Below are 24,557 nucleotides of genomic sequence, written 5' to 3' on the forward strand. Positions count from 1 at the left end.
TTTTTCCTTACTTTAAGCTCTAAAATCAGTTCTCAAATTATTTCCCTTTCTTTATGAATCATATATTTATTTATATAAATTTCTTAACTATACTGTTGACAAGCAAACAGTCATGACTGTAATTCATTTTAATTTTTGACTTTTATATAATATTTTAATCTCCTAATGGTAGTTTGAAAAACTAAAAGATCTAGAGAACGTATTTTTTATTTGCTGGTATGGTGAATTTTTCACTTTTTAATTATTTTGTTTTTATATATAGTGAATTTAAGTTTTTGATTATTGCCAAAGCTGATACCATAAAATGTAAATTTGAGTTAATCAGAATGTTGATTTTTGTAAGTTCATGTATAATTGTCAATTTCCCAAGAACACAATTTAAGAATCCAAACTGTTAGAAAACTTAAAAAGCTACCAATTCATGGGTTAAGAAAATTTGGGATTTGATTAAACAAAGTATTAATAATGTTTTATATTTAAATTATGAATTTCTTAAACATGGTTTCTACTGATATATTTTAATAATAAAAATTAATTAAAAATTTTTTTTAACCACCTTACCAGCAAAAAATATGTATTTTCTCAAATATACTATATTATCATTTTAATTTTTGACTTATAATATTTTTCTAATCTCCTTGTGAAAAAACCGAAAGATCTTGAGAAAGTACATTTTTTTGCTGGTAAGGTGGTTAAAAAAGATTTTTTAATTATTTTTTATTATTTAAATTATAATAACTAATTATATGTCTAATAAAAATCTACTTCTGATAAATTGAGCTCTTCAGCCATTTTTCTTTTTTTCAAGCAATAGAGCAGGCGGTAATATTTAACCTGTAAAAATAATAATATATGAAGTAATAAATGGAAGACAAATAATCCCAACGCAACAAAATACAATCAAAACTGCTAAGACAGCTGAGGCAAAGAAACAACTGATGCTGATGTACAGTTATGCAGGAATTAGTGATCAACAAGGTGTTCTTATGACAAACGGCATTTCCCATCTGTATTCTGTATATAGTACTATCCTTCATTACTCTGAGCAATTCATATATTAAATACATCAGTATATATATATATACATATATACTGATAGTATAGTTTACTGTACAATACTATCAGTTATTATGGTATTTTGCAAATATGTTCATTAATTCAATAGATTAAACAATATATTATTTTATATTATAAATAATTTAATAATTTGCATCCGAATAGCAAAGAAAATTAATTTATTAAAACTAAATTCACAGAGCTCTCTGCTTCTTCAGAATGGGTTTCTATAATGATAAATTAAAAAAAACATAGTCAATTTTAAAATGTTTAGACCATTGCTTACTATCTCATTCACTGAAATCAAATGTATTTGCTGCTAATTATAATCTACTGAGACAATAATGATAAATTTAAATTCATCCCTTCAAAAAAAATTTATATACATAATTATAATTAATGAACAAGTAAAATTTGAACTTTATGATAGACCTGAAAATAATAATTTTACCTAAAATTCAAAATTTACATTTAAAAATATCTTTAAAAAACAAATGATACCAAAATGCTAGTTTGATTATTTACCAGTAGATTAAATATCAGCTCATATTTCACTCTATTTCTGTGACTGAGATAGTAAACTGTAATTTTAAAAACTAAATATAGTCTTTCCAGGTTTAAAATTTTATTATGCTTTTAAAGTACTCGATAAGTAACAAAAGAGAGAAAACAAGAATACACATTTATTTAATTTTAATAAATTAATATTTTGTTTTATTTAAAAAAGTATTCTTGAAGGGTAATTGATACTTAATCAAAATTTATTAAAAAAAACTGGGAATCCAAAGGACATTTTCATCACCTGATGCTATCACTGCTAAGGATGAGAATTTTTTTCTGATCCCTTGTCAGTTTTTGATAGCCAGTATAGTTTTGATATCACATTATGTTGATTATTTTAAATAAAAACTGTTTGTATTAATGTAGTGCAAAATAGAAGATTATGACATTTAAGCACTATTAAATTAAAAGAGTAAATTACTCAGTTCAGTCTCATTCACATATAAGTGATAAACATTACATTTGCAATTTATCAAAACAATTACGGTAATGAGAATTAAAGTACAATGTAATGAAAACTATACATTTATTTTTATAAATTGAAAAAATAAATATCCTTGTTTTTTCAGTATTTACTTTTGTTGATTTCATGACTGATTTTGCACTTTGTCTTCTTCTTCAGACTTTTTCTTTACCTGCTTCATTACAATTAAAGTTGATCATTTTTGTATTATGATGTTTCAGAAAATTACATATCTGTACAACAGTCATAATGTGTTCTTAAATTTTTTAAATAAAATAATAAAGAAACACTTAAGCCATATAATAAAGTATACATGATTGATGTATTTATCTGTGTTTATTGCTATACCACTTAATCCAGTAGTATTTACTATTTAAGATGATAGTTATTACCACTATGGTAATACAATTCAACTTATACGCCTAAAATGAATATTTCATTGTAGTATGATCTTTTTTTTTATTAATGGATAATGTTTTTTTAGTTATTTTAAAATTAGATAATTACACCAGTTTCATGTAGAAAAAAATATTAAGATCTTTTGTTAATCTATTTATTTTCCTATAAATAACAGGGTGATGCCAAATTACAGTTTCTTAATGATGGATAAATTTTTTAGCGTATGAAAAATCCTACTCTTGACTGGGGTTCCAACCCAGAACCAGCTGGATAAAAAGTAGAAATACTACCATTCTGTCATGAAAGTTAGTAGAATATAATTTTTCATTTAATGAAAACTGAATAATAATCAATTTTTTACAAAACAGTACCATATGAAAATCATTATAATATTGAAAAGCATTTTAAGTTTACTGAAGCTGAACAAAGCCCAAAAGCCCAAAACTAATTCCTAAAACATAACCTTTGGTTGTTTGTGAAATATTTAATTTTTTTTAAATTGTTATATATGTATTGTTGAATGTAAGTAATGTTAATCGAATTCAAATTATCTTTTATTTGAATATTTATGTTAAAGGGAGCTTGCTGCAGCAACAGGTGACTGGATGAATGAGTTCGTACATCATCCAGATAAAAGAGGAAATAAAATCAATGCAGAGACAATTAAGCATAGTATTCAGCGCTCATGGACATTTTCAGGTTTGGATAAAATTTTTTCATTGAACTTTATATCTAATCTTTATTCTAGATTATAATTTTTCATTATATTTTACATTTAGCAAAAAATAAGACAAAACTTGATCAAGTAAGTAAACATTTTTCCGTAATAAAATTTTTTAAAATGTTTTAGCACATCATTACTGAATGTCTATGAACTTTTATGTTTTTAGGGCGTACTGTATTGATTAATTTCAAATTTCTATTGTAATAATTAGAAAACAGGTGATTTTAGAGAAAAAAAGCTGACAACACAGTTGTAGGAGTTTCCCGTCATGTGGCTTTTTTCTAATGCTCAGCTTACATATACGTACAACCACAACTTATTTAAAAATATTTATCATTTTATATAAGTATAATATTTTTTGTTTATTTAATTCAGTAATTTTAAACTAAAGTGTGTACACATACTGAATTTCATTCTCATGGGTGTGGCAGAACTAGCGGCTACTTTAAATACTTTTTACACGTTAAATATAATATATTTATTTAATTCTACTGCTCACCTGTGATGTCACAACATAGCAGACAACTATAGCAGGTGTATGTCAGTGCTGCACTAATACTCCTTGTGGTGAGAGGGGATACTAATTAATGACCAGTATAGCCAGTTAGCCACTAGTTTATTTAGAGTATTTTTTAGGGTAGGGGTGAGAATTTGCAAACATTTATTTTTTGAATTATTATTATAATATTTTTATTATTAACAAATGTGCCTAAGAAAAATAAGACCTTAATAAGGTGAAAACTTGAGATACTGAGGGTGATCTTGCTCTACAGCTTCACCCCCTTGACCTTTTAAGTTGAAAATTTAGTAGTATCAATGCCCCATATGTATAAGTAATCTGACCAAGTTTGGTTAGAATCAGTCCTGTAGTTCTGTAGATATAAGGTGATTTAGAGGGCGACACCAAACATACGAACATCTGGAAAATGTACAAGCACTTTTTTAGTATTTAGCAAGATGAATGCTGTATGATGGTGGATGATGTAATTGAAAAGATCCTTTGCCAGGAATTGAATCTGAGATCAGTTGATTCAGAAACCAGAATACTTGACTTGATGTTACTTATATTATATTATTTAAATTTCATTATCAGTATTCATTAGGTTTCTCTCAACTTTCATCAGTGTCTTTAAAATGATTTATGTTCATGCTTTATCTAATTCAGTTGCTATAATCAAACAGTTCTATTATTGTTTCATATCCATTCCAAAAAAATAACTGTTACATCGTATGAGGCTTATTCAGGCAAATGATATTCCCTGCTAATTTTTTCTCAGAACTATTTCTACTCGTACACATTGGCATACCAAACCCCTGAAGTGCATGAGATATTCAGCCCTCAGTGCTCACTCTATTCAGCACTCACTCTCTTCAATATAGTGGCTGTATTATAAATATTGATACTCTCAGAGAAAGCACTAACACTTTTTGTAGTTTAAATTATGTTTTATATATATATTTATTTTTTTTTGTGGAAAATTCAAATAATTCATTTATATATATATATATATATATATATATATATATATATATATATATATACAAAATATACTTAACATTATATTTAAATTTAAATGAAACCTAAACCACCAAATCAGAGTAAACAAATAAGTTAAACTTAACAAATTAATACCAAGAATCGATTTCACAGGATCCTGCATCTTCAGTTGGTGTTTAATTCTATAATCATATTAAAATTAATTGAAATTTAGAATTTAGAATTACCCAACTTTTATTATTTTATGATCTTGAGTTTTGTTATCGACAAACATGCAACTCCGCTGCCCAGTACTGGAAGAAGCAGAGTCCAATCCAGTACTGGGCAGCAAAGTTGCGTGTTTGTCCATAAAAAATGTCTAAATTCTAAATATCAATTGATATTTTAATGTAATTATAGAGCTAACTACCAACTGAAAATGCAGGATCTTGCAAAAATCAATTCTTGTTTTTTTTTTTTGGTAAGTTTAACTTATCTGTTTATTGTGTTTTGGTGGTTTAAATTTCATTTAAATTTAATTAACACACTGTCAATGTTGATGAATTATATGAATTTTCAATAAAAAAGAATATTTATGTAAATATATATTATATTTATATATATATATATATATATAAATAAATAAAAAATCTACAACAAGTTCGTTAAAATAACACATATTTGTTAATAGACTTTTAAACAAAGTATCTTTCTCTAGAAATGTAACATATATTTTTCTTTCATCAATGCCATTTCACCTACTTGTTTGTATAATTGCAATAACAACAGTATCCATGCAATGGTATTTTGTTTTCAGATGCCATTCAAGGGTCCATGGAATTAACCTAACTATGACAAGTGGAAGAAGATGCATTTTTTATGCTTAACATCAGCATCAAGAAGAATTTATTGCAAAATTCCTTTTAGTTTCTCTCTTAATTCATAGTGATGGTTATAATTATTCTGAACTAGAGGTTTCTGATAAACTTAGCAATACAGTAGAAGGTTAGTAAATGACCATAGCAGGAAAATGGACTAGCAAGTCAGTAACAGTTATGCAGGGAACATAGGATTTTATTCTTAGCTTGTTCTCACAACTTTATCATCACAAAACATCATCTGATGATGACCATACTAATAATGGTATTGAAATAAGATAAAATAATTTAAAAAAGCTGCTGGATCAAGGAATCTTGAAGTATTTCTCCTTCTACATCTCTAGCTTTGTCTTAAGGCTAATTATCCAGTCAGGAGCAATAATTGCAATCAAGACTAATTGCAAGAAAGAAACCACACTGAATCTTATGCTCAAGAAATGGAAACAGAACTATAAGACAATCATTGCAGAGTGAAATATTATCTTTTTTGGAGGAAAGTGAAGAGAAAGATATCTTTATTATTTCAGCAAAGTAAAAAAACTCAAGATAATTAAAAGTTAGCTTTTAATTTTAATAATTTCTAAATGTATTTACAAAACAGGTCATCAACTTTGAAAAATTAATAGCATTTATTAGTGGACAATTTAAATACATAACAGAAACAATCTTTGATAAATATAAAACTTTGTACATGATACAAGTAAAATTTCTCATCTAATTACAAAGCATCAAATTAAGAATTTTATATTTTACAACTTGCCACAAAAGATTTTTTTATTAATAATTTTTCTCTGGAAAGAACGTTGTTCAGAAATCAATAAATATATATTTTTTGTTAAATTCTTGATCATTATAGAGTTCACTGGTGCTGATACAAGCATCTTGTTATTATTCTTTGCCAGTACTAGTTGTCGTTCCTTCTTTGTTCTCTTATATGTTGTAAGTTCACTGTTCCTTATTGCACCCTCTCCATTTGCAGCTAGTCATTTTTAGTTTGTATTTTTTTATCCCAGTTCCCTCTAGAGAAGTAATATTTCATGTTACTATAATTGTTTAACATTTCTGTTTCCATTTCTTAAACGTAAGATTTAGTGTGGTTTCTTTCCTGTTATTACTCTAAATTGCAGTTATTGCCTCTGTCTGGATAATTTGGCCTAAGACAAAGCTAGAGATTTAGAAATACAACTACTTCAAGATTCATTGATCCACCGGTTTTTTTTAAATTGTATCTCTTACTTCAATACTGTTACTATGGTCATCATCGTGCTTTCTGATGTTAAGATTGTGTGAACAAGCAAGAATGAAATCTTAGTTTCCTACACAACTGTTACTGGCTTGCCCATCCACTTACCTGTAAAGGTTATTTACTAACCTTGTTCTGTATTGCTAGACTTATCAACAACACCTAGTGCAGGATAATTACAGCTATAATTGAATTGAAGGAGTCTGGAAGGAATCTTGTAACAGATTCTTCTTATATGTTTGATAAGGGATATTAAGCATACAAAAATGCATATGCTTCCACTTGTCAGTGTTAGGTAAATTCCATTGGCCCTAATGGCATCTGAAAACAAAATACTGCGTTTACAAATGCAGAAAACAAAATAATATGTTTACAGTTCTGTAAGTAGATTAAATATCCCTTTTGTTTTATTTTTAATAATTACATAATTTTTATTTGATTAGATGAACTGTAAGCTATTTATAGATCCTAAGTTATGTAACTTATAATATTTTCTTAACTGCCTGTGCAATAATTACTTCAGGTTATAAAATTGTACTCTATTTATTTTCTGTTACTATGACTTATATTTTTATTATAGTGTTACATTATATTTTAATTATATGTGTAATTTTAAATTATTCTCATTAAATAACTTATGATAAATTATAGAAATATTTTATAAAAATATGCTCTAATAGATTATTTATTTATTTAATTTAGATGATTTATTTATCTGTGCCCTATTTGTTACCTTTAATTTTTTTTATATTTGTTTATAATTAAATGGATTTATGTTTATAGTGCATTATTTTTATATTTTAGATGCGTCTCCATCGCCTTGGTTGGCTCTGCGTGGCTCTCCTGAGATGAGAGCTTATAGCAGTATGCCAAGACATCAAGATTGCGAATTTATCACAAGAACATTTAAATCAATAGTTCAACCAAGTGTAAAGCTGGCTTCCGAGTCTTCTTCAAAAGAAGATGAAAATAAGAACAGCAAAACACAGAATGTTGTTGAAAAACAGGACAATTCGAACGACAGCGAAAATGAACGTGTACTGTCAGATATAGAACTAAAAGTTCCGAATGAAATTGTTAAAGCTAGTTCAGATTTGGAAAGTGGTATGTTGACTAGTAGTGGGGGTGAACAATCCAGTGTCAGCAGTAGTCCGATGGTTGATAAACGCTCATCAATACTAGAATCTTCTTTGGCATCACCTGTTTTAAGGAAAGTTACTCTAAAAAAACGAAGAATTGATTCAAGAAATCTTCCACCTGGTAAGTTTTTTTCTTAGGGTACTGATATCTTTAAATTAACCATTTTGCCTGTGAGGTGTTTTCAGTTTGTAGTGTTATATTGTGTTGATGTTTTTAAAGTTAAATATTTGTTTAACTTTATTGGATAATTCTTATATAAACTATTTTTTCCTTCTGCGTGTGGTGAAGCATTTCGAAACTATATTGCAAATAATGAATTCAGCAATAAAACAAAATATATATATATATATATATATGACATTAATGACCGAACTTCATTGTATAATAGTGTAATTATAATAATGTTATGATATCTTAATGCATTTTATTTCATGCATCTAAATGTCATGAAATTAACAAAATAAAACACTAATTTCATTAATTTGCTTTCTCTACAAAACAGTCGCCTGTGCCTGGATGAAAGGAGAAACCAAAAAATAATCACACAAATATAATTTCATATTTAGAATATAAGTTTAAAAATTGAGGACAAAGTAGTCTGTAATATTACTATTTTTTCAGCTTTAAAATAACATTAAAATATAGGAATGTCTTAAATACATGGTGTTAACAAGAGTTACATTAATCTCTTTATATATCAGTCACAAAATTTATAATTTAATTCTCAAAAATATTTTCTAGAAATAACAATAGATGATTAAATTAGAAAAGACATCATGCACAAAGAGTTTTAAAGTGATTTATTATTAATCATGAGAAAATATTTTTCTATGAGTATTAGAGTCGGATTCACATTAACAAGTTTAGTTAACTAAAAAATAGCCAATTTTTCAGTTTGCTTTGCTATGTAACACTTGTTTCATACTGTTGTATTTGAGAATCATTAATTTAGCAAATTATGGACTACAATATTATTGTAATCTGTATGTTTAAATAACATGAATTTTAGGCACAGAGCTGTTTAAAATGGGGAGAGTTGGAATCGCAGGATATTTTAATTAAATGCATTGAGTAAAAGAATCTGTTTCGCATAAGTTAAAATTAACATAAACCCAAAAACAGAAAAATCTCATAATCCAGTTTATTTTTAGTAAATTACATGAACACACATATTGAAGGAATGAACAAAATATTTATTGTGAATGGAAAGAAAGAGAAGAAAACTGTATGATTTTTGATGGCTAGATTACCTACCTAGATCACTTTGTATTCCTTTGATCGTTGCTATCTGGTCTTAATGAATATAAAGTAGTATTAAGTTTTCAGATTTTTTTATCTAGTTTAGATTTAGAATATAAACAAATAATTTAATTACAAAAATTTTTCAGCGACCAATCAAACCAAATCTTATAAAATATAATTAAAAAAGCTACTTTAGAACATTTTCAGTTTTCTTTATCTTCAGATAACATCTTCAGTGATTGATACCACTGTTTCCATGCTGGTGTCATTCAGTGAAGATGGTGCTAAGATGATTAATAAAAATGTTTTGAAGTAAGTTTTTAAAAATATTCTATTACAAAATTGTTCTCAGTTATTTGTTGCAAAAGTTCATATTTAATATCATCGCCAACTTTTGTGGATAAAATATAGCAAGTTTAATTCCTTATTCCTGAAAATATCAAGATTTTTTAAATGTGAAAAATTAATATTTAAATCATGTTTGTTTGTTAACTTAGTGTGCATTTTTTCTTTTGTTGTGTACACATTACTTCCAAACACCATCTATAAAAAAAATTCTGGTGATTTAATCTTTATTAAAATCATCTTTTCGTATAAATGATTATGGTTTATTATTTAATTATCTGGAAAATTATTTTTGTTTTAATACTTTTATAATTAAATTTGTGAACCTTTTTTACTTTCTTGTACAAAGTAAAGGAAGTATTGTCATTGCAAAAAATTTTGGTTTTCAGATTTCAATGGAAATATCCATTTTGACCATTCCTGAATCCATTTTGACTAGTTTCGGTATGATGTCTGTACATACGCACGTATCTCACATAACTCAAAAACGATTAGCCGTAAGAAGTTGAAATTTTGGATTTAGGACTGTTGTAACATTTAGTTGTGCACCTCCCCTTTTGATTGCAATCGAATGGACCAAAAGTGTCCAAAAAAGCCCAAAATAAAAAAATTAGATTTTGGACTTTTTCTTAACTGCAGTAATCAGCCCTCATTGAGAGCTTTTCAGCGATATATATAAGCAGTACTTATTTTCATTGGTTCCAGTGTTATAGCCAAATAAAATTTTAATTAATGAAATGCTTGGATCTTGTAAGGGGTAGGCGAATAGGTTTGAATGTTCATTTCCTTTTTTTTACCTTTTTTTTATAATTTAAATATGTTGATTTATTAATAATTATTAACCTCTGATTGTAAAAAAAATTTTACAGTAAATAATAATTCAATAATAACATTAAAAAAAAAAAATATGAAAAAAATCAGAAGTTGTTAGTGAAATAAAATTTTACGTACTTTTAAAATTGTTTATATGTAATTTAATAGGCATACAAGGAACTCATGTGGTGTCCACATCTGATTTTTTATTTTTCTTTTATTTTAATTATGTATGATTATTATAATTACACATTTATTCTCTTTTTACATAATTTATACTGTTTTGATGAGTTTCAAATAACTTTGCATTATATTTGGAAAAAGTGCCATACCATCTGCCAATTTTTTAATTTATATTCATTTTTGCTGATTCAGTTATTATGTGATTATATGTGAATATTTTTTAATATTCATGTGATATCTATTTATGCAAATTAGTGCGGCTGTTACAGGGATACAAAATGATAAAAAATGAAGTAGCATACTATTCAAACACATTACCCTCTTCCTGGCTTAGTAAAGTAGTATATAATCACTTATAATAGAATAACCAACAAATGTTATACCACCCCTAATTCAGCTGGAAATTAGGGAAAAACTATGTTTGATTTCTTATATCGTTGCTGGTTTAATACTTTATTTTTGTTTTGTTACATCCAAGTCACAATATGAAATTAAAAAAATTCTTTAATTTTTTTCATTCTTTTAATATTCATGAAACATTACAGTGACACCTTTCAACTGATAAATCTTTTTATCAGACAGATCAGAAATATGCAGTACCATGATGAAACATATATTTTGAAATGTTTTACGTAATTTTAAGTTTCATGAGTCACCAGATAAAAAACGATTTTATTTTTTTGACCATTCTGTTATGAATACCTTTTCATCAAACTGATGAATTCATCTAAGCAGTGAAATTTCAGAAAAGATTTTTTACCTAATGAATAAATTTTAATGTACACTGATAAATGCAATTGCAACCTTCATGATCAGTTCTTTTATACAAAAAATATTAAATTTCTAAAATCACATAAATCAAGCTAATAAAATAATAGCTCTTTAAAGTGCTTATTTATGTAGTAATATTTCTTTTACATAATTTTATATACGTTAAGATATTTTTTATATTCTCTTCAAATATACAAAACTTGGTAATGTTGCTTTATATTTTACAGTAATCCATATTTGTGACCAGAAAAAATTAGGCTTGATATAGAACTGTTTACAAACCATTTCTTGGTTTTGATATTTTAATTGATTTCTTTGTTTATAATAATTTTTTTTATTTGTTAAATGGAGTTTTATGCCAGTGGTAACTACCCTGTTAGAAAACGCTGCAGATAATGAATTATGTTAGTTTAATAAATAGTAATTATCATTTAAAATAAATCTGGATACTTAAAACTCCTTTATTTGATCAAACTAATACCTGTATCCCTGTAACTTCTGTAATGTCCTACTGCCTTTGTATTTTTCATGACTGTACCAAATCTAACTCAAATCAAGCTGGTAACATTTTTTTGCTTTCTTCAGGCTCAGATTAAGAAAGATGTATGCTTAATCTTCCATTATGAAGTATCGTATTTGTTTTAAATAAAATATACAAATGTACAACATTCTATGTTTTATAACAAAGAACAACTTGCACAAGTTAGTTTTGTCTTCCCTTCTTCAGATTTCTGAATACCATTGATCAGAAAATAAAAATCATGTTGTCAATTCTACTGCTGAAAGTCAATATTATTCTGCTCTTCTACAAAATTCAAAGTTAATACTACATAATATAGGCAGGGTGATAACAAGAATTAAACAAACCAATTAATAAAAGTAATGAATAATAAGTAAAATAATCATCAACAGAAAAAAAAAATTATAGAAAAAAAGAGCTGAAAAAGTATAAGATGACTGGCTGGATGTTTTACAAGAGAAATATTTTTTTAATTTTAACAAATTAATTTTGAAACCTTGCCACAAAATGATAAATGCTGAAGATGTTACAGCTTAAACGTGTTAAAATAAGTAACTGCTTAAATGTGTTCCAACATGTAATATGAAAAATTAAGATAATAGAATAAAAATAAAAAAAACATAATTGCTGCCTTCATCCTGAAGATAAAGGTTCATAAAAAAAGTGGTATTTAATATTATTTAATAGAATTTATATGTATTTTAGAATTGCATACATCTATGTTGTAAATTAAAGTTGGCCATGACTTAGAAGTATATTAGCTGTCAAAATTTCAGAAGAGTTGAGCAGTGGCCTTTAAATCATAATCTAAAACTTATTGTGGAACCAACAATAGAACTATATATTTGTTGTAGATAACTGTATAATGCATATAACTTAACTGTCAAAATCGCTATTAAAAGAATAAAACCATTGTTCGTTTTCTCCATTAAATATCAAATAAAGTGGCAGATTTGTAACAGATAACCTTCAGTAGGTATTATTGCTTAATACTTACTTTTTTGTATTGCAAGGTTATTTAAGTAAAATAATTTGTATTTAGTTTAGACTTTGATGGATCACAAGTTACTTTATAAACTTGATGTTCCAAATTCACATTTGTGTGAAGAAATTTTAATTAAATAAAATTTGCTTAGATAATAGCTATAATATCCTCATTTTATAAAATCGAGTGAAGTGATTTTCCATTACCTTTTTCACTGATCATATCTTTTATTGATGATCAATAATACTTTCATTCTGTTCACTATTGTGACTTCATAATGATTTAGGCAACATTATTTTTAGAGAAAGCAATTCTGAGTAGTTACTCTTAGTTTTAAATGTATCATATCCAGTGTAAAAAAAATATTTTTTTTTCACTGACACTATGTGCATTCAGTACAGGATTATTATTAATTAATCCTCTAAGAAGGATTACTAATAAAAACAAAAAATGTGTATCCTATTATGAAACAGTGTGCCTTACCCTGCAGTCTGTCAAGAGCAACAATATGGAAGTTAAAATTATGTAAAATAAAGACAAGATGCCAACAATTAAACTGGATTTAATAAATCACATCATAAATGCGTTCTTGCAGATTGCTGAAGTTGGAAAATTTCTGGTTGCTTTTTATTTTTAGCTAAGTGTCATCCTATTGTTGGAGTTCAATTAACTCATGATTATAATTATCAACATCAATAAAATAAAAATAAAAATAAGTAAAAGAATGGAATTCTTTATTGTTTGATTTTGTTGCTCCTATGGAATGAAGTGGGTATATCGGTTTAATTCATGTGTTTGTCTGGATGATTTTATGTTACTGTTTAAGAATAGACCAATTTTGGTATGATTTTATAAACAATAAATATCACTTTCACCTTTTTATTTTCAGGCATTTCTGACTGGAATGTAGTAAAAATATTTATTTATATTTATTGAAACAAGAATTATAATCTTCATAAATCTTTCATATTTAATTTAAGATGGCAAAAAATTCACATATACTAATAATAAACATGATAGTAAGGAAATTTTTCATTGTCTACTATCAATGATTACTATCTAACATTATATAAATTCATAGTTCTTTCCTACAGTAGTAATTATAAATTAAATTGTACTTACTTAATACATGTTACAACTGTAAGAAACAATATACATTTTTTAAATCTGTTTTAATATCCTAATAAAAACATAGATGATTCACAATATTCTATTGCATATTCATAAAGTTATAGTTTCATGTAGTTTGTTTGATTGTGTGTCTATTAGACACAACTGTAATACAGTTACAATCAAACAAAAAAAAGGAGGAAAGAGGAATAAACAGGAATAGGATTAGATATATATTTTCTTTTAATAGATTACTGACAATAAGCAAAAATATAAAGGATTACAAACACATGGAAATTAAGGGACTATTCCTCTCGGAATCTGGTGCTATATTGTGTAACTGAAACTGTGAAATTATTCACAAAGAAAAACTAAACTAGAAACCTGTACTTATCAATAAAAAGCTCAAAAAATAAACCATATAATAAAGTAATAATTATGTAGAAATGACATTTCTTCTGCCTGATTGAAATTTGCCATCTTCCAGCACTCAAGTTTCACTTCTACACATTAAGTTTGGTACAGCAGCTGTTTTTCAAAATATCAGCTTAGTCTCTTGCTTTATCTTATTTTGTAAATCCTTTGGATCATCCTTCTTATTAAGTTAAATTCTTTTATCTTTTTCTTCATATTTAAATCATCTTCAAAGGAGATATCATATTCAAAATAGTTAAGTGGCTAACCTGACCAAATGTGCAATCATTTATTACAGTTTTTGATGTCACTAAAAATATTTTCTCCTAAATTCAATAACTTGAGTTTTAGTTGCAGATAGCTTTTAACACTTTATTTTTGTTCCAGCACTTATTTAACACTTTTAACACTTTTTTGTTCCAGCAACAAAATAGCCCTCTGCAAAGTATTCTCTCTAGCTTGTCATCAACATTACATTATTCTAGTAAAATACTCACCTTTGCTCCAGTCCAGTACCTAAAGTATATTCTTCTTTCCGCTTTTAGAAAATGTAATGAATGTATATATATTAAATAATGTGGGTGACAAAGGGAAGAAGGACCTAACACCCTTGTTTATATTTTGACATGATTAAGTGGTTATTTTTCTTAAGTGAATTTCTCTCGTCAGTGAAAGATGTTTGAATTTGGATAGGTTGTAAAATGAAAATATTCAAACGGAGCTGCAGATTTCTTTTCTCAATGAACAAATAATATCATAATGAGTGAAGAGTGAAGTGGAATAACATGTTCAAAGAATGCCTGAAAATTGATTGCCATTAATAGAAGGAAAATATAAGCCAACAGGGCGGAGAGATGTTGATAGGCCAAAGAAAATATGGGTGCTAGAAGAGGCAGAAATGCCTAATTCATGAGACAAAGAAAGAAAATAATAATTATAAAACTTAGTAAAAAAATAAAATTGAATGATTTAAGAAAATTATGTAAAATAAAGTTAGATTATGCACTATAAATGAACACACTTTTTGTGTACAGTGTTTGGTTATAAACTTTTTATATTAAAAATAAACATAGTAATATATAATGAAATAGAGAAAAAAAAGAAACATTGCCTTATTATCAACCAGCAGTATAAAAAAAATTTGCAAATAAATAAGAGAATTGACAGATCAGAACCCTGACCCTTTTCTCATTAGAGTACCGTATCAATAGATTGGTACCTTGACATTAATAGAAGTAAATTATTGGACTGAATCTTCTTGGCTTGATCAGATAAACTGATTATTTTTCCCTCATTAAAGTATTGTTAATCCAGTGTACCTACAATTCTATTTTTATTTGTGATATACATTTTACTAAGTTATCATTAAAATGTAGTGGTTGTATGTATTTTTTTTTACTAACCTCAGGGAGGATATTTAAATAACATTTTAACAATATTGTTATTTTTTCTATAATATGCCAATAAAAGAAACACATTTTAGCTTCCATACCATTTTCCTCAAGTTATTTTTTTAAGTTATTATTTTTTACTTATAACAAATAAAAACTGTAATATAATTTGAGAAATGTTAAAAATGCCAATTCCAAACAGTTAATGATACTAAAGAAATTTATGTGATATTAATAGCATATCTTGTAATTATTTGCAAAAGCATCTTTTATTAATCATAATCACTGTATTGTTAAAAGGTGTTCATCAAAAGTACTGATTACCAATAAAAAATTGAATAACAGTGAATCAAATTTCTCATCTTCAGTAGCTTTAGTTGATTAATTAGATTTACAGTCATTAGTTTAGTAGTCTATTATTTTTATTTTTTTTGTATTAATGTGCCAATGAGCATTGATTGCAACAGTAAACAATCCCATCTGTTGTGATATCCAGTCTGTTTCACTAGCCTTGAGGAAAGGTCACTGCCAAAATTCACTGTCAATGTTGAATTTGTGGATCTGGAGAACTTTATGAAAGAAAGCAAAGGTAGTAATGACATTTGAGTTTAGTAAGGGCTGTAAAAATGTTCATGATAAGAGGAGTGGAAGGCTTAATTAATGTTTAGACAGATGACCTCATTGAACAAGTAAATTTAAAATTAAAATTCTTAGTATTTATAGAATTTCCAGACATCTTATGGAATTACAGAATTGTTCCTGAAAATACATTTTGAGGACTGTATGCAAGATGAGTATCAAAAATATTACCTGATGTCTACAAAAATGAAAGAACAACATTTGCATCCAAATCAAACTCAATTCAGATGGTGGAATCATTTATTGAAAGCAAAAAGATTCAAGCAAGCCATGCGTGGAAAATTCAAGTAAACTGTTACTATTGTCTAGGACCAAAAGGTGTCTATTTATGTAGATTTTTGAAGCTGGGTTCAACATGCGCAGCCTAGGTATCTAGTAAATGTTTTTAAAATGGATCTGTCAGTAAGAACCTGTATTATGGGATATTGATGTTAGGAATTGTTCTAGTGTAGAACAATGCACACCTACAAACTGCTGCCTGCGATGTTAAGAATATTTGGCTATTGTGTGGTAAATTTTTTCCCCTTAAACTCCAAACTTTACACTACTGACTAAACATCTTCCTTCACCTCAGAAAACTTGATTTTCACCACTTTTAGCAGAAAAAATGACAGTGCTGAACTTTTTTAAATCCCAGTTGGTATATTTTTATTCATAGCTTATTAAAAATTTTATCCTCAGTGTAAAAAAAGCATTAGAAAACAAAGATGACTAAAATGAAATGTAGGTTAGAAGTACACAGAACAAATATTAACAGAATTATACATTTTTTCTCTTAGATTGTTTTTAATTACAAATGGCCCTTTGATTTATGCCTTGTACTATTCATAGTACATCCTAAAATCCCCCTTGATAAATGGTCAATCAGTTTGTAGCAATAGTTGTTATGCTGACTTTTTAGTCAACTGGCCTGGGTTAGATGCACTGCTAGTGTTTGTAATTTTTCATCGTTCTTTTATATATTAAAAATTAATGAAATCAGTGTTATTGGGCACATGAATATTTAAGAATAATTGTCCATATAAGTGTAAGTAGATTGTATATTAAATTGAGTCTATATGAAAAAAAATTTAATCTTTTAAAAAAATGAATTCATGTATCAGAAAAGAAAAACTAATATTTTATTAGTCTTATAATAATCTGGTAAAAACTCCTTTCCTTTCTTTAGATTGCAGATGAATGGTTGAAGGCAGAGTTTAAAAGCATTGTTAAAATTGTATTTTCCATTTTTATCCATTGGGTTATATGCTGGTAGCCTAATCTTCATTTATTTTTATACACAGCTAGAATGAGAATACTGATTACACAATGTAGTAATTATGTAACTTAAAATTCCGAACAGGAACAGCACTTAATGAACACAAATTTTATAATTAACAATTAAAATTTTAAAAGCAACTTTTACATTTATGCATTTTCTTTCTCAGTTGAGAAATTACTTATATTAGTAGCGCTTGTGTATAAAAATAAGTGTCATGAAGCCTTACATCAATAACTTTACTTTAGTGAATAGAAGCCATGAGATTTCCCGTCTTGTTAATCCAGTCTGTTATTCTCGGCTACAAATTTTTTATTTTTCTCTCATTACAATATACACAGTACATTAAACTTTATTGATTTTATTTTACTTGTTTCTGTTATTAAATTCTTAAGTATATTATATAATTTTTAAATTTATAATATTTCAAAGTTTTTTTATGGTATTCTAGACTTTACTAGAAAAAGCTAGTTTTGTAAAGATTCATTAAGAGAGTATCTTCTTAACTTTATTTACACCTACATACATGTATGTATAAAACACATTAATACCAATATAGTAAGTAGTACTGAAGTGTGGTTCAATATAGTAAGAATAGTTATACACAGACACAGGTATTAGTAAGTAAACACAAATATTTAAGATTATTTTCTTCCAATTACATAATAATTTTTTTTAGAATGATAAAAATTACAGATAATGCATTAGGTTGTTTAGACAGACTACAATAAACACTTGATATTACAATAAATAAGTAAATCATAATATAGAAAAACTAGTTTATTTAGATTAAACAAACATTAATTTCAGTCAGTTAATTACTAATAAAGAGAATGACTGGCTTAATGAAAATGGCTTCTTTAGATATTATATAAGCTACTGAAGTGACAATTCAGAAAAAAACACAATAATAAAGGAATAAAATGAAGGCATCTGGATAGCTTTTTAAGGAAGAGTGACAGGAATGATTTAAGATTGCAGATAGCTGCAATGTCACTGAATAGAAACATGAATAATTAAGCAACATAGAGTGGTGAATGAAAAAGTGGTCCAGGTCCACATCATATTCCAAATAAAGAATAACAAAATAAATGTGACTTATTGTGATGAAAAAAATAACTGCAATTACTTTAACAGTAAAGAAAAATATGTACAGTCATTATGTTTTTTTTTCATATTGATCCCATTGTTTTTGATGCATTTTCCTGGAATGAAAGAGGTTCTAGATGTTGCCGATAGATTTTACAATGTGATAACTTTTCTGCAGAAATGTGGTCTTGTCGAAACTGAATATTTCTAGCCGGTCAAAAATAAACATTTATGTTGTATTTGAAATAGTAGAATGTTGTTTTAAAGAAAGTGCATGTCAACAATAAAGGTAATACAAGGTATTAAAATCTGTGAACTAAATATATAGTGAAATAACTCTTTTTCATATAATATTTTTATAAAGAATAATCATAAAACAAAACAAATTACGTTTTATATACGATATATAACATAATCTTTTGTAACTATATTATTCAATTTTACTGGTTCACTTATTATTTTTGGCTCTTATCATAAATTAACTTGCCTAACCTAAAGATGCACCCAACCTGAAAAACTATATTTTGACAACTGATGCAGGGCAGGATGATTAAGCATATCTTATCCTAAGCTACATAATCTAGACTTGTTGAATAGACTCCTCTTACCACCACAGAGTTACATGTGGTTATTTTGTCTTTATATATAAAACAGGGTTAATTAATCCTGGAAGGGAATTCCCTTACAATATATTAAACTGAACACTGTATTTTATTAATTATTTTCAATCTGTAATTATTCAAATAATTTTTACTTAATTCGTTTCACATTTTAGTTTTACGATACTGTTTGTCAAAATTATTTAAATATGTTAACATATAAGTGGTAATCAATAACATAAATTTTCAATACCCAAACATTTTTCAAAATAAAAAAAACATATCCTTCTATAATTACATTAATCTAATGCTACAAACATGTTATCATATCTTTTTTTGTAGATTCATTTTTAAAATAATACAATACACATGAAACGTTTAAACATTTTCCAGGTCATTATATAACTATTAAACATTTTCCAGACCGAGGGTTATTCAAAAATTATTTTCCGGTTCTCAGTATTGCGTGAAGGAGTGGGGGTAGCAATTCTATCTTTGCACAATTGAGTAGCCTAGTTCAGTGCAGTTCTAGTAGTGTTATTGAAAATATTGCTCGCTTATTTTGCCTGTGAATTCTCGTTGGCTGCTATCATAGAAAATTCCACCAATTGCGAATTGCATGTTGTCATTATATCCTTTATGCAAAAAACTTGTCAGCTGCTGAAATTCATCATGGGCTTTTTGCAGTATATGGAGGTAATATGAATGATAGTGCAATAAGACAATGGTGCCATATGTTTCAGGAAGGTCGAACAAACATTCACGACATTTAAAGAAATAGTCGACTCTCAATTGTCACTGATGAACTTGTTGCAAGTGAAAATTTGAGAAAATGATTCATGATAACAAAATTATCAAAATTTGTTCCTTACATATTGCGAACAGTGCTGTATGAAATCGTTACTGATAGGATAGGCTTCTACAAATTTTGTGCTCACTGGGTGCCTAAGATTTTTTCTGACCAACACACAAAAAAGAGGATGTTGTCAGCACACTAACCTTCCTTCATTGTTACCATGACAATAAGGATTAATTCCTTGACCACATTGTAACAGGTGATGAGGCAGCATGCTAAATTTGTTAATGTGGAAACAAAAGCTCAATCAATAAGTGGGAACATACCAGTTCTCAAAAGCCTGTAAAGGACTGTCAAACACTTTTTAAAAAAAGGCTGATGGCATCAGTTTTTTGGCACCATAAAGGCATGATCTTGGTTGATTTTATAGAAAGAGGTACAACAATTAACACTGAAATGTACTGTGAGATGTTGAAGAAATTGAGAAGGACCATACAAAACAAACAGCACGGCATGCTGAGTTCAGGCATCGTTTTTCTTCATGGCAATGCTCATTCGCACACTGCAGTACGCATTCAATGCCAAATCGAAAGTTTCAAATGGGAGTTGTTTAACCATCCTCCAAACAGCCCTGATCTGGCTCCCAGTGATTATCTCCTTTTCCTCAAAATGAAGATATGGTTTGTGATGCAGCGTTTTGAAAATGATGAGGTGAGAAAAAGTTTTACTACCAGGCTTAAAAACATTCACAGGCAGCAGAGTTTTATGATGAAGTTATTTAAAACTTGTTTACAAATATGACAAGTGCCTTAATTTTGACGGCGATTATGTAGAAAGTAGCTAAAAGAAGTAGCTATAAGGTTTATATAATAAGTTTTTTATATTATTTGTTATATTATATGTTTTTTATATTATTTGGTGTTTTTTAATAACAAATCAAAAGTTACTTTCCAGAATAGCTTCCAAATAGCCTAATAGAAGTTATTCTAGAAGTTATTAAAATAGTAGAAGTTATTAAGGATGTCTACCAAAACATTACATAGAATATGAAAATTTAACATTCAAATTGCTGAAACAGGCACAAATAGTTTGAAGGCTGCATCAACATGCACTTTTTAAATATCTGTATTTCACATAATACTGTGATGCAAGTTAATTACAGCATACTGTTTCTGAAAACCATCAAAATAACATTATAGCATAGTTTCAACCTCTTAAGCACATAAATTTAAGGAAATGAATTACTGGGTCAAGGAAAACCCTTATGCTAGAATTGTCACTATAGCGATAAAATTAATGTGAAGTATTTATGTACATATCTGCATCACTGGACACTCTTTACCAGATATTCTGATAAAGATATTACTGAATTCTTTATACAGTATTCTCCAAAACAAATAGCTACAAATTATTTTCAATGAATCTTGTTCTCAATCTACTAACAAAAAGAGACAGATTTTCTTCTTTTACTGTTGTCACACTTCTCAGATGTATCTGTCAGTTTATAAAGTCTTCAAGGAAGAAATTTATAAAGTCTTTTCTAGAACTATTATCAAAAATTTATGAGTGTCATTTCCTCCTCGCCTTTAATGTTTGAATATTATCTTTTGGAAGATAAGAATAGCGTGAGTTAATAAACAAATTATACTAAATACAAGTGTGTAAGGATAATGCTGTTCAATTGTTATCATCAGGGTCACCGATTGTTCATGAACATCAGTATATACAGAGATCCCTTGATTTACACAGTAAATACCTGAAAATCATCATATAAATTAAAACCATGTAAATCAAAACTGTTTTCTCAAAAAAGTATACACTACAGTACTATGCTACTGTATATATATATATATATATATATATATATATATATATATATATATAGCATCTATACATCTACATATTTAATAGGCTAAATTCATAATTCTTTTTGCAGGTAGAAAACACAGAATTTTTAGACAGTTTGGGTAAACATGCTTTAATTAATAGAATATAAATTGAATCCAGTACAGTAAATATGATTACATACAGTACAGTATTGTAGAAACAGAGTTAAATATATAAGAATAGTGAAATACCAAAGAAAAATCATAATACCGTACAGTACAGTATTATTAAAAAAATAGTTACCTTAAAATAAACGTATATGGGCCTAAGTACATACAATAAGGAATATTAAAAAAAAATTTTGATTTAGTTCAGCTTTGGTTTCTTAAAATAACTGTCCAGTTTACTCTGCGTTATTTATATTTGCAACTGATCTAGCACCTCTTGTAGCATTTTGGTATTGCCTAACCATCCATTTACAACTTTTGTACTTCGCTCTTGATCAGGATATTAAAAATCAAATTGAATTAAACCAAGAAATTACTGTACAAGCTATACGATGTAAATGCAAGAGATATTTTCAATATATTCTGCGTCAACATTATCTTGTAAGAGATATGACAATTAATTTGAAATTTATTAATTTCAGAAGTAGATATTAATCAATCATACAAAAGTACTATTATTTTGTAACAGAATTTTAACATTAAAACTAATTTTTAAAAAGGATACCTGTAATACAAGTAACATACTAATTTCAGGGAAAATGCATATCAACATACCAATCAATGTTAGTGGGAGGCATGATGTTTTTCATTCGTCATACTTTTTTCATAAAAATTGGATTTTATTAATATGTACATATTCTTAAAAGTTCTGTTTCTCAAATTTAACATATACCATAACTAAGTCTTCAGAGTTTATTGACAGTCCAGTAGATCTTGTTTTTACCCATAGTCTATTGGATTGATACAATTGATAAGTAACCTTTTTCCAAATGATAGCAGTTTATTTCATTGCCTGGTTGCCAATTTTTTCATTTTTTTCTATAAAATTTCCTAAAACTGGTTTCACTTTAATGTTTTATTATCTCTTTGAGAGCCGGTGACCAAAAACTGTGTTTGCAGATAGTTCCCACTTTTAATGTTATTGATTTTATGTTGACTCATATGTTTCATAATTAAAAAACTATGTGCTTTTCAGTAATGTATAAAATAAAGAAAAATAAAATTTTGAAGAGCTGCAACATTGTGAAAAGTTGTGAGATAACCACTGATTAGTATTACTAGAAACAAAACTAGATTAGAATATTTATCCATTTTTTATAATTTGCAGACACTTTCTTAATTTGATAACTGATTGATATAATTTTCTTTGGTTATTGAATCTTTTTTCCTGAAATTGCTGAACTTTTCGTATATATATATTTAATCAGCTATATGCTATTTTTATTTATTTATTTTTTTTACTGAAATGTTTTTACTGAAATGTAGATTGGGGTTTAAAAACCTGAAGAAAAGTTGTCAGATGAATCGGTGGAATTTAGAGAAGCTTGAGGAAGAGGAGGTAAAGAAGATTTTCGAGGAGGACATCGCAAGAGGTCTGAGTAAAAAAGATAAGGTAGAAAATGTAGAAGAAGAATGGGAGAATGTTAAAAAGGAAATTCTTAAATCAGCAGAAGCAAACTTAGGCGGAATAAAGAGAACTGGTAGAAAACCTTGGGTTTCAGACGATATATTGCAGCTGATGGATGAACGTAGAAAATATAAGAATGCTAATGATGAAGAAAGTAAAAGGAACTATCGGCAGTTAAGAAATGCTATAAATAGGAAGTGCAAACTGGCGAAAGAAGAGTGGATTAAAGAAAAGTGTTCAGAAGTGGAAAGAGAAATGAACATTGGTAAAATAGACGGAGCATACAGGAAAGTTAAGGAAAATTTTGGGGTACATAAATTAAAATCTAATAATGTGTTAAACAAAGATGGTACACCAATATATAATACGAAAGGTAAAGTCGATAGATGGGTGGAATATATTGAAGAGTTATACGGTGGAAATGAATTAGAAAATGGTGTTATAGAGGAAGAAGAGGAAGTTGAGGAGGATGAAATGGGAGAAACAATACTGAGATCTGAATTTAAGAGAGCATTAAAAGATTTAAATGGCAGAAAGGCTCCTGGAATAGACGGAATACCTGTAGAATTACTGCGCAGTGCAGGTGAGGAAGCGATTGATAGATTATACAAACTGGTGTGTAATATTTATGAAAAAGGGGAATTTCCGTCAGACTTCAAAAAAAGTGTTATAGTTATGATACCAAAGAAAGCAGGGGCAGAAAAATGTGAAGAATATAGAACAATTAGTTTAACTAGTCATGCATCAAAAATCTTAACTAGAATTTTATACAGAAGAATTGAGAGGAGAGTGGAAGAAGTGTTAGGAGAAGACCAATTTGGTTTCAGGAAAAGTATAGGGACAAGGGAAGCAATTTTAGGCCTCAGATTAATAGTAGAAGAAAGATTAAAGAAAAACAAACCAACATACTTGGCGTTTATAGACCTAGAAAAGGCTTTCGATAATATTGATTGGAATAAAATGTTCAGCATTTTAAAAAAATTAGGGTTCAAATACAGA

At 27.5% G+C, this 24,557-nt stretch overlaps 1 protein-coding gene across 5 annotated transcripts in view; it reads left to right on the forward strand.

Moving 5' to 3' along the window:
* Positions 1–24,557, forward strand: part of btsz (bitesize) — a 393,986-nt gene that overhangs the window by 184,048 nt on the left and 185,381 nt on the right. For all 5 annotated transcript variants that reach the window (XM_075359868.1, XM_075359870.1, XM_075359869.1 and 2 more), the window contains 2 exons: positions 3,057–3,178; positions 7,606–8,061. In XM_075359868.1, coding sequence (XP_075215983.1) covers positions 3,057–3,178; positions 7,606–8,061 — 578 coding nt within the window. The remainder of the gene's footprint in view (positions 1–3,056; positions 3,179–7,605; positions 8,062–24,557) is intronic.

The sequence above is a fragment of the Lycorma delicatula genome, chromosome 3 (genome assembly GCF_047948215.1).
Source record: "Lycorma delicatula isolate Av1 chromosome 3, ASM4794821v1, whole genome shotgun sequence".
NCBI classification, from domain to species: domain Eukaryota; kingdom Metazoa; phylum Arthropoda; class Insecta; order Hemiptera; family Fulgoridae; genus Lycorma; species Lycorma delicatula.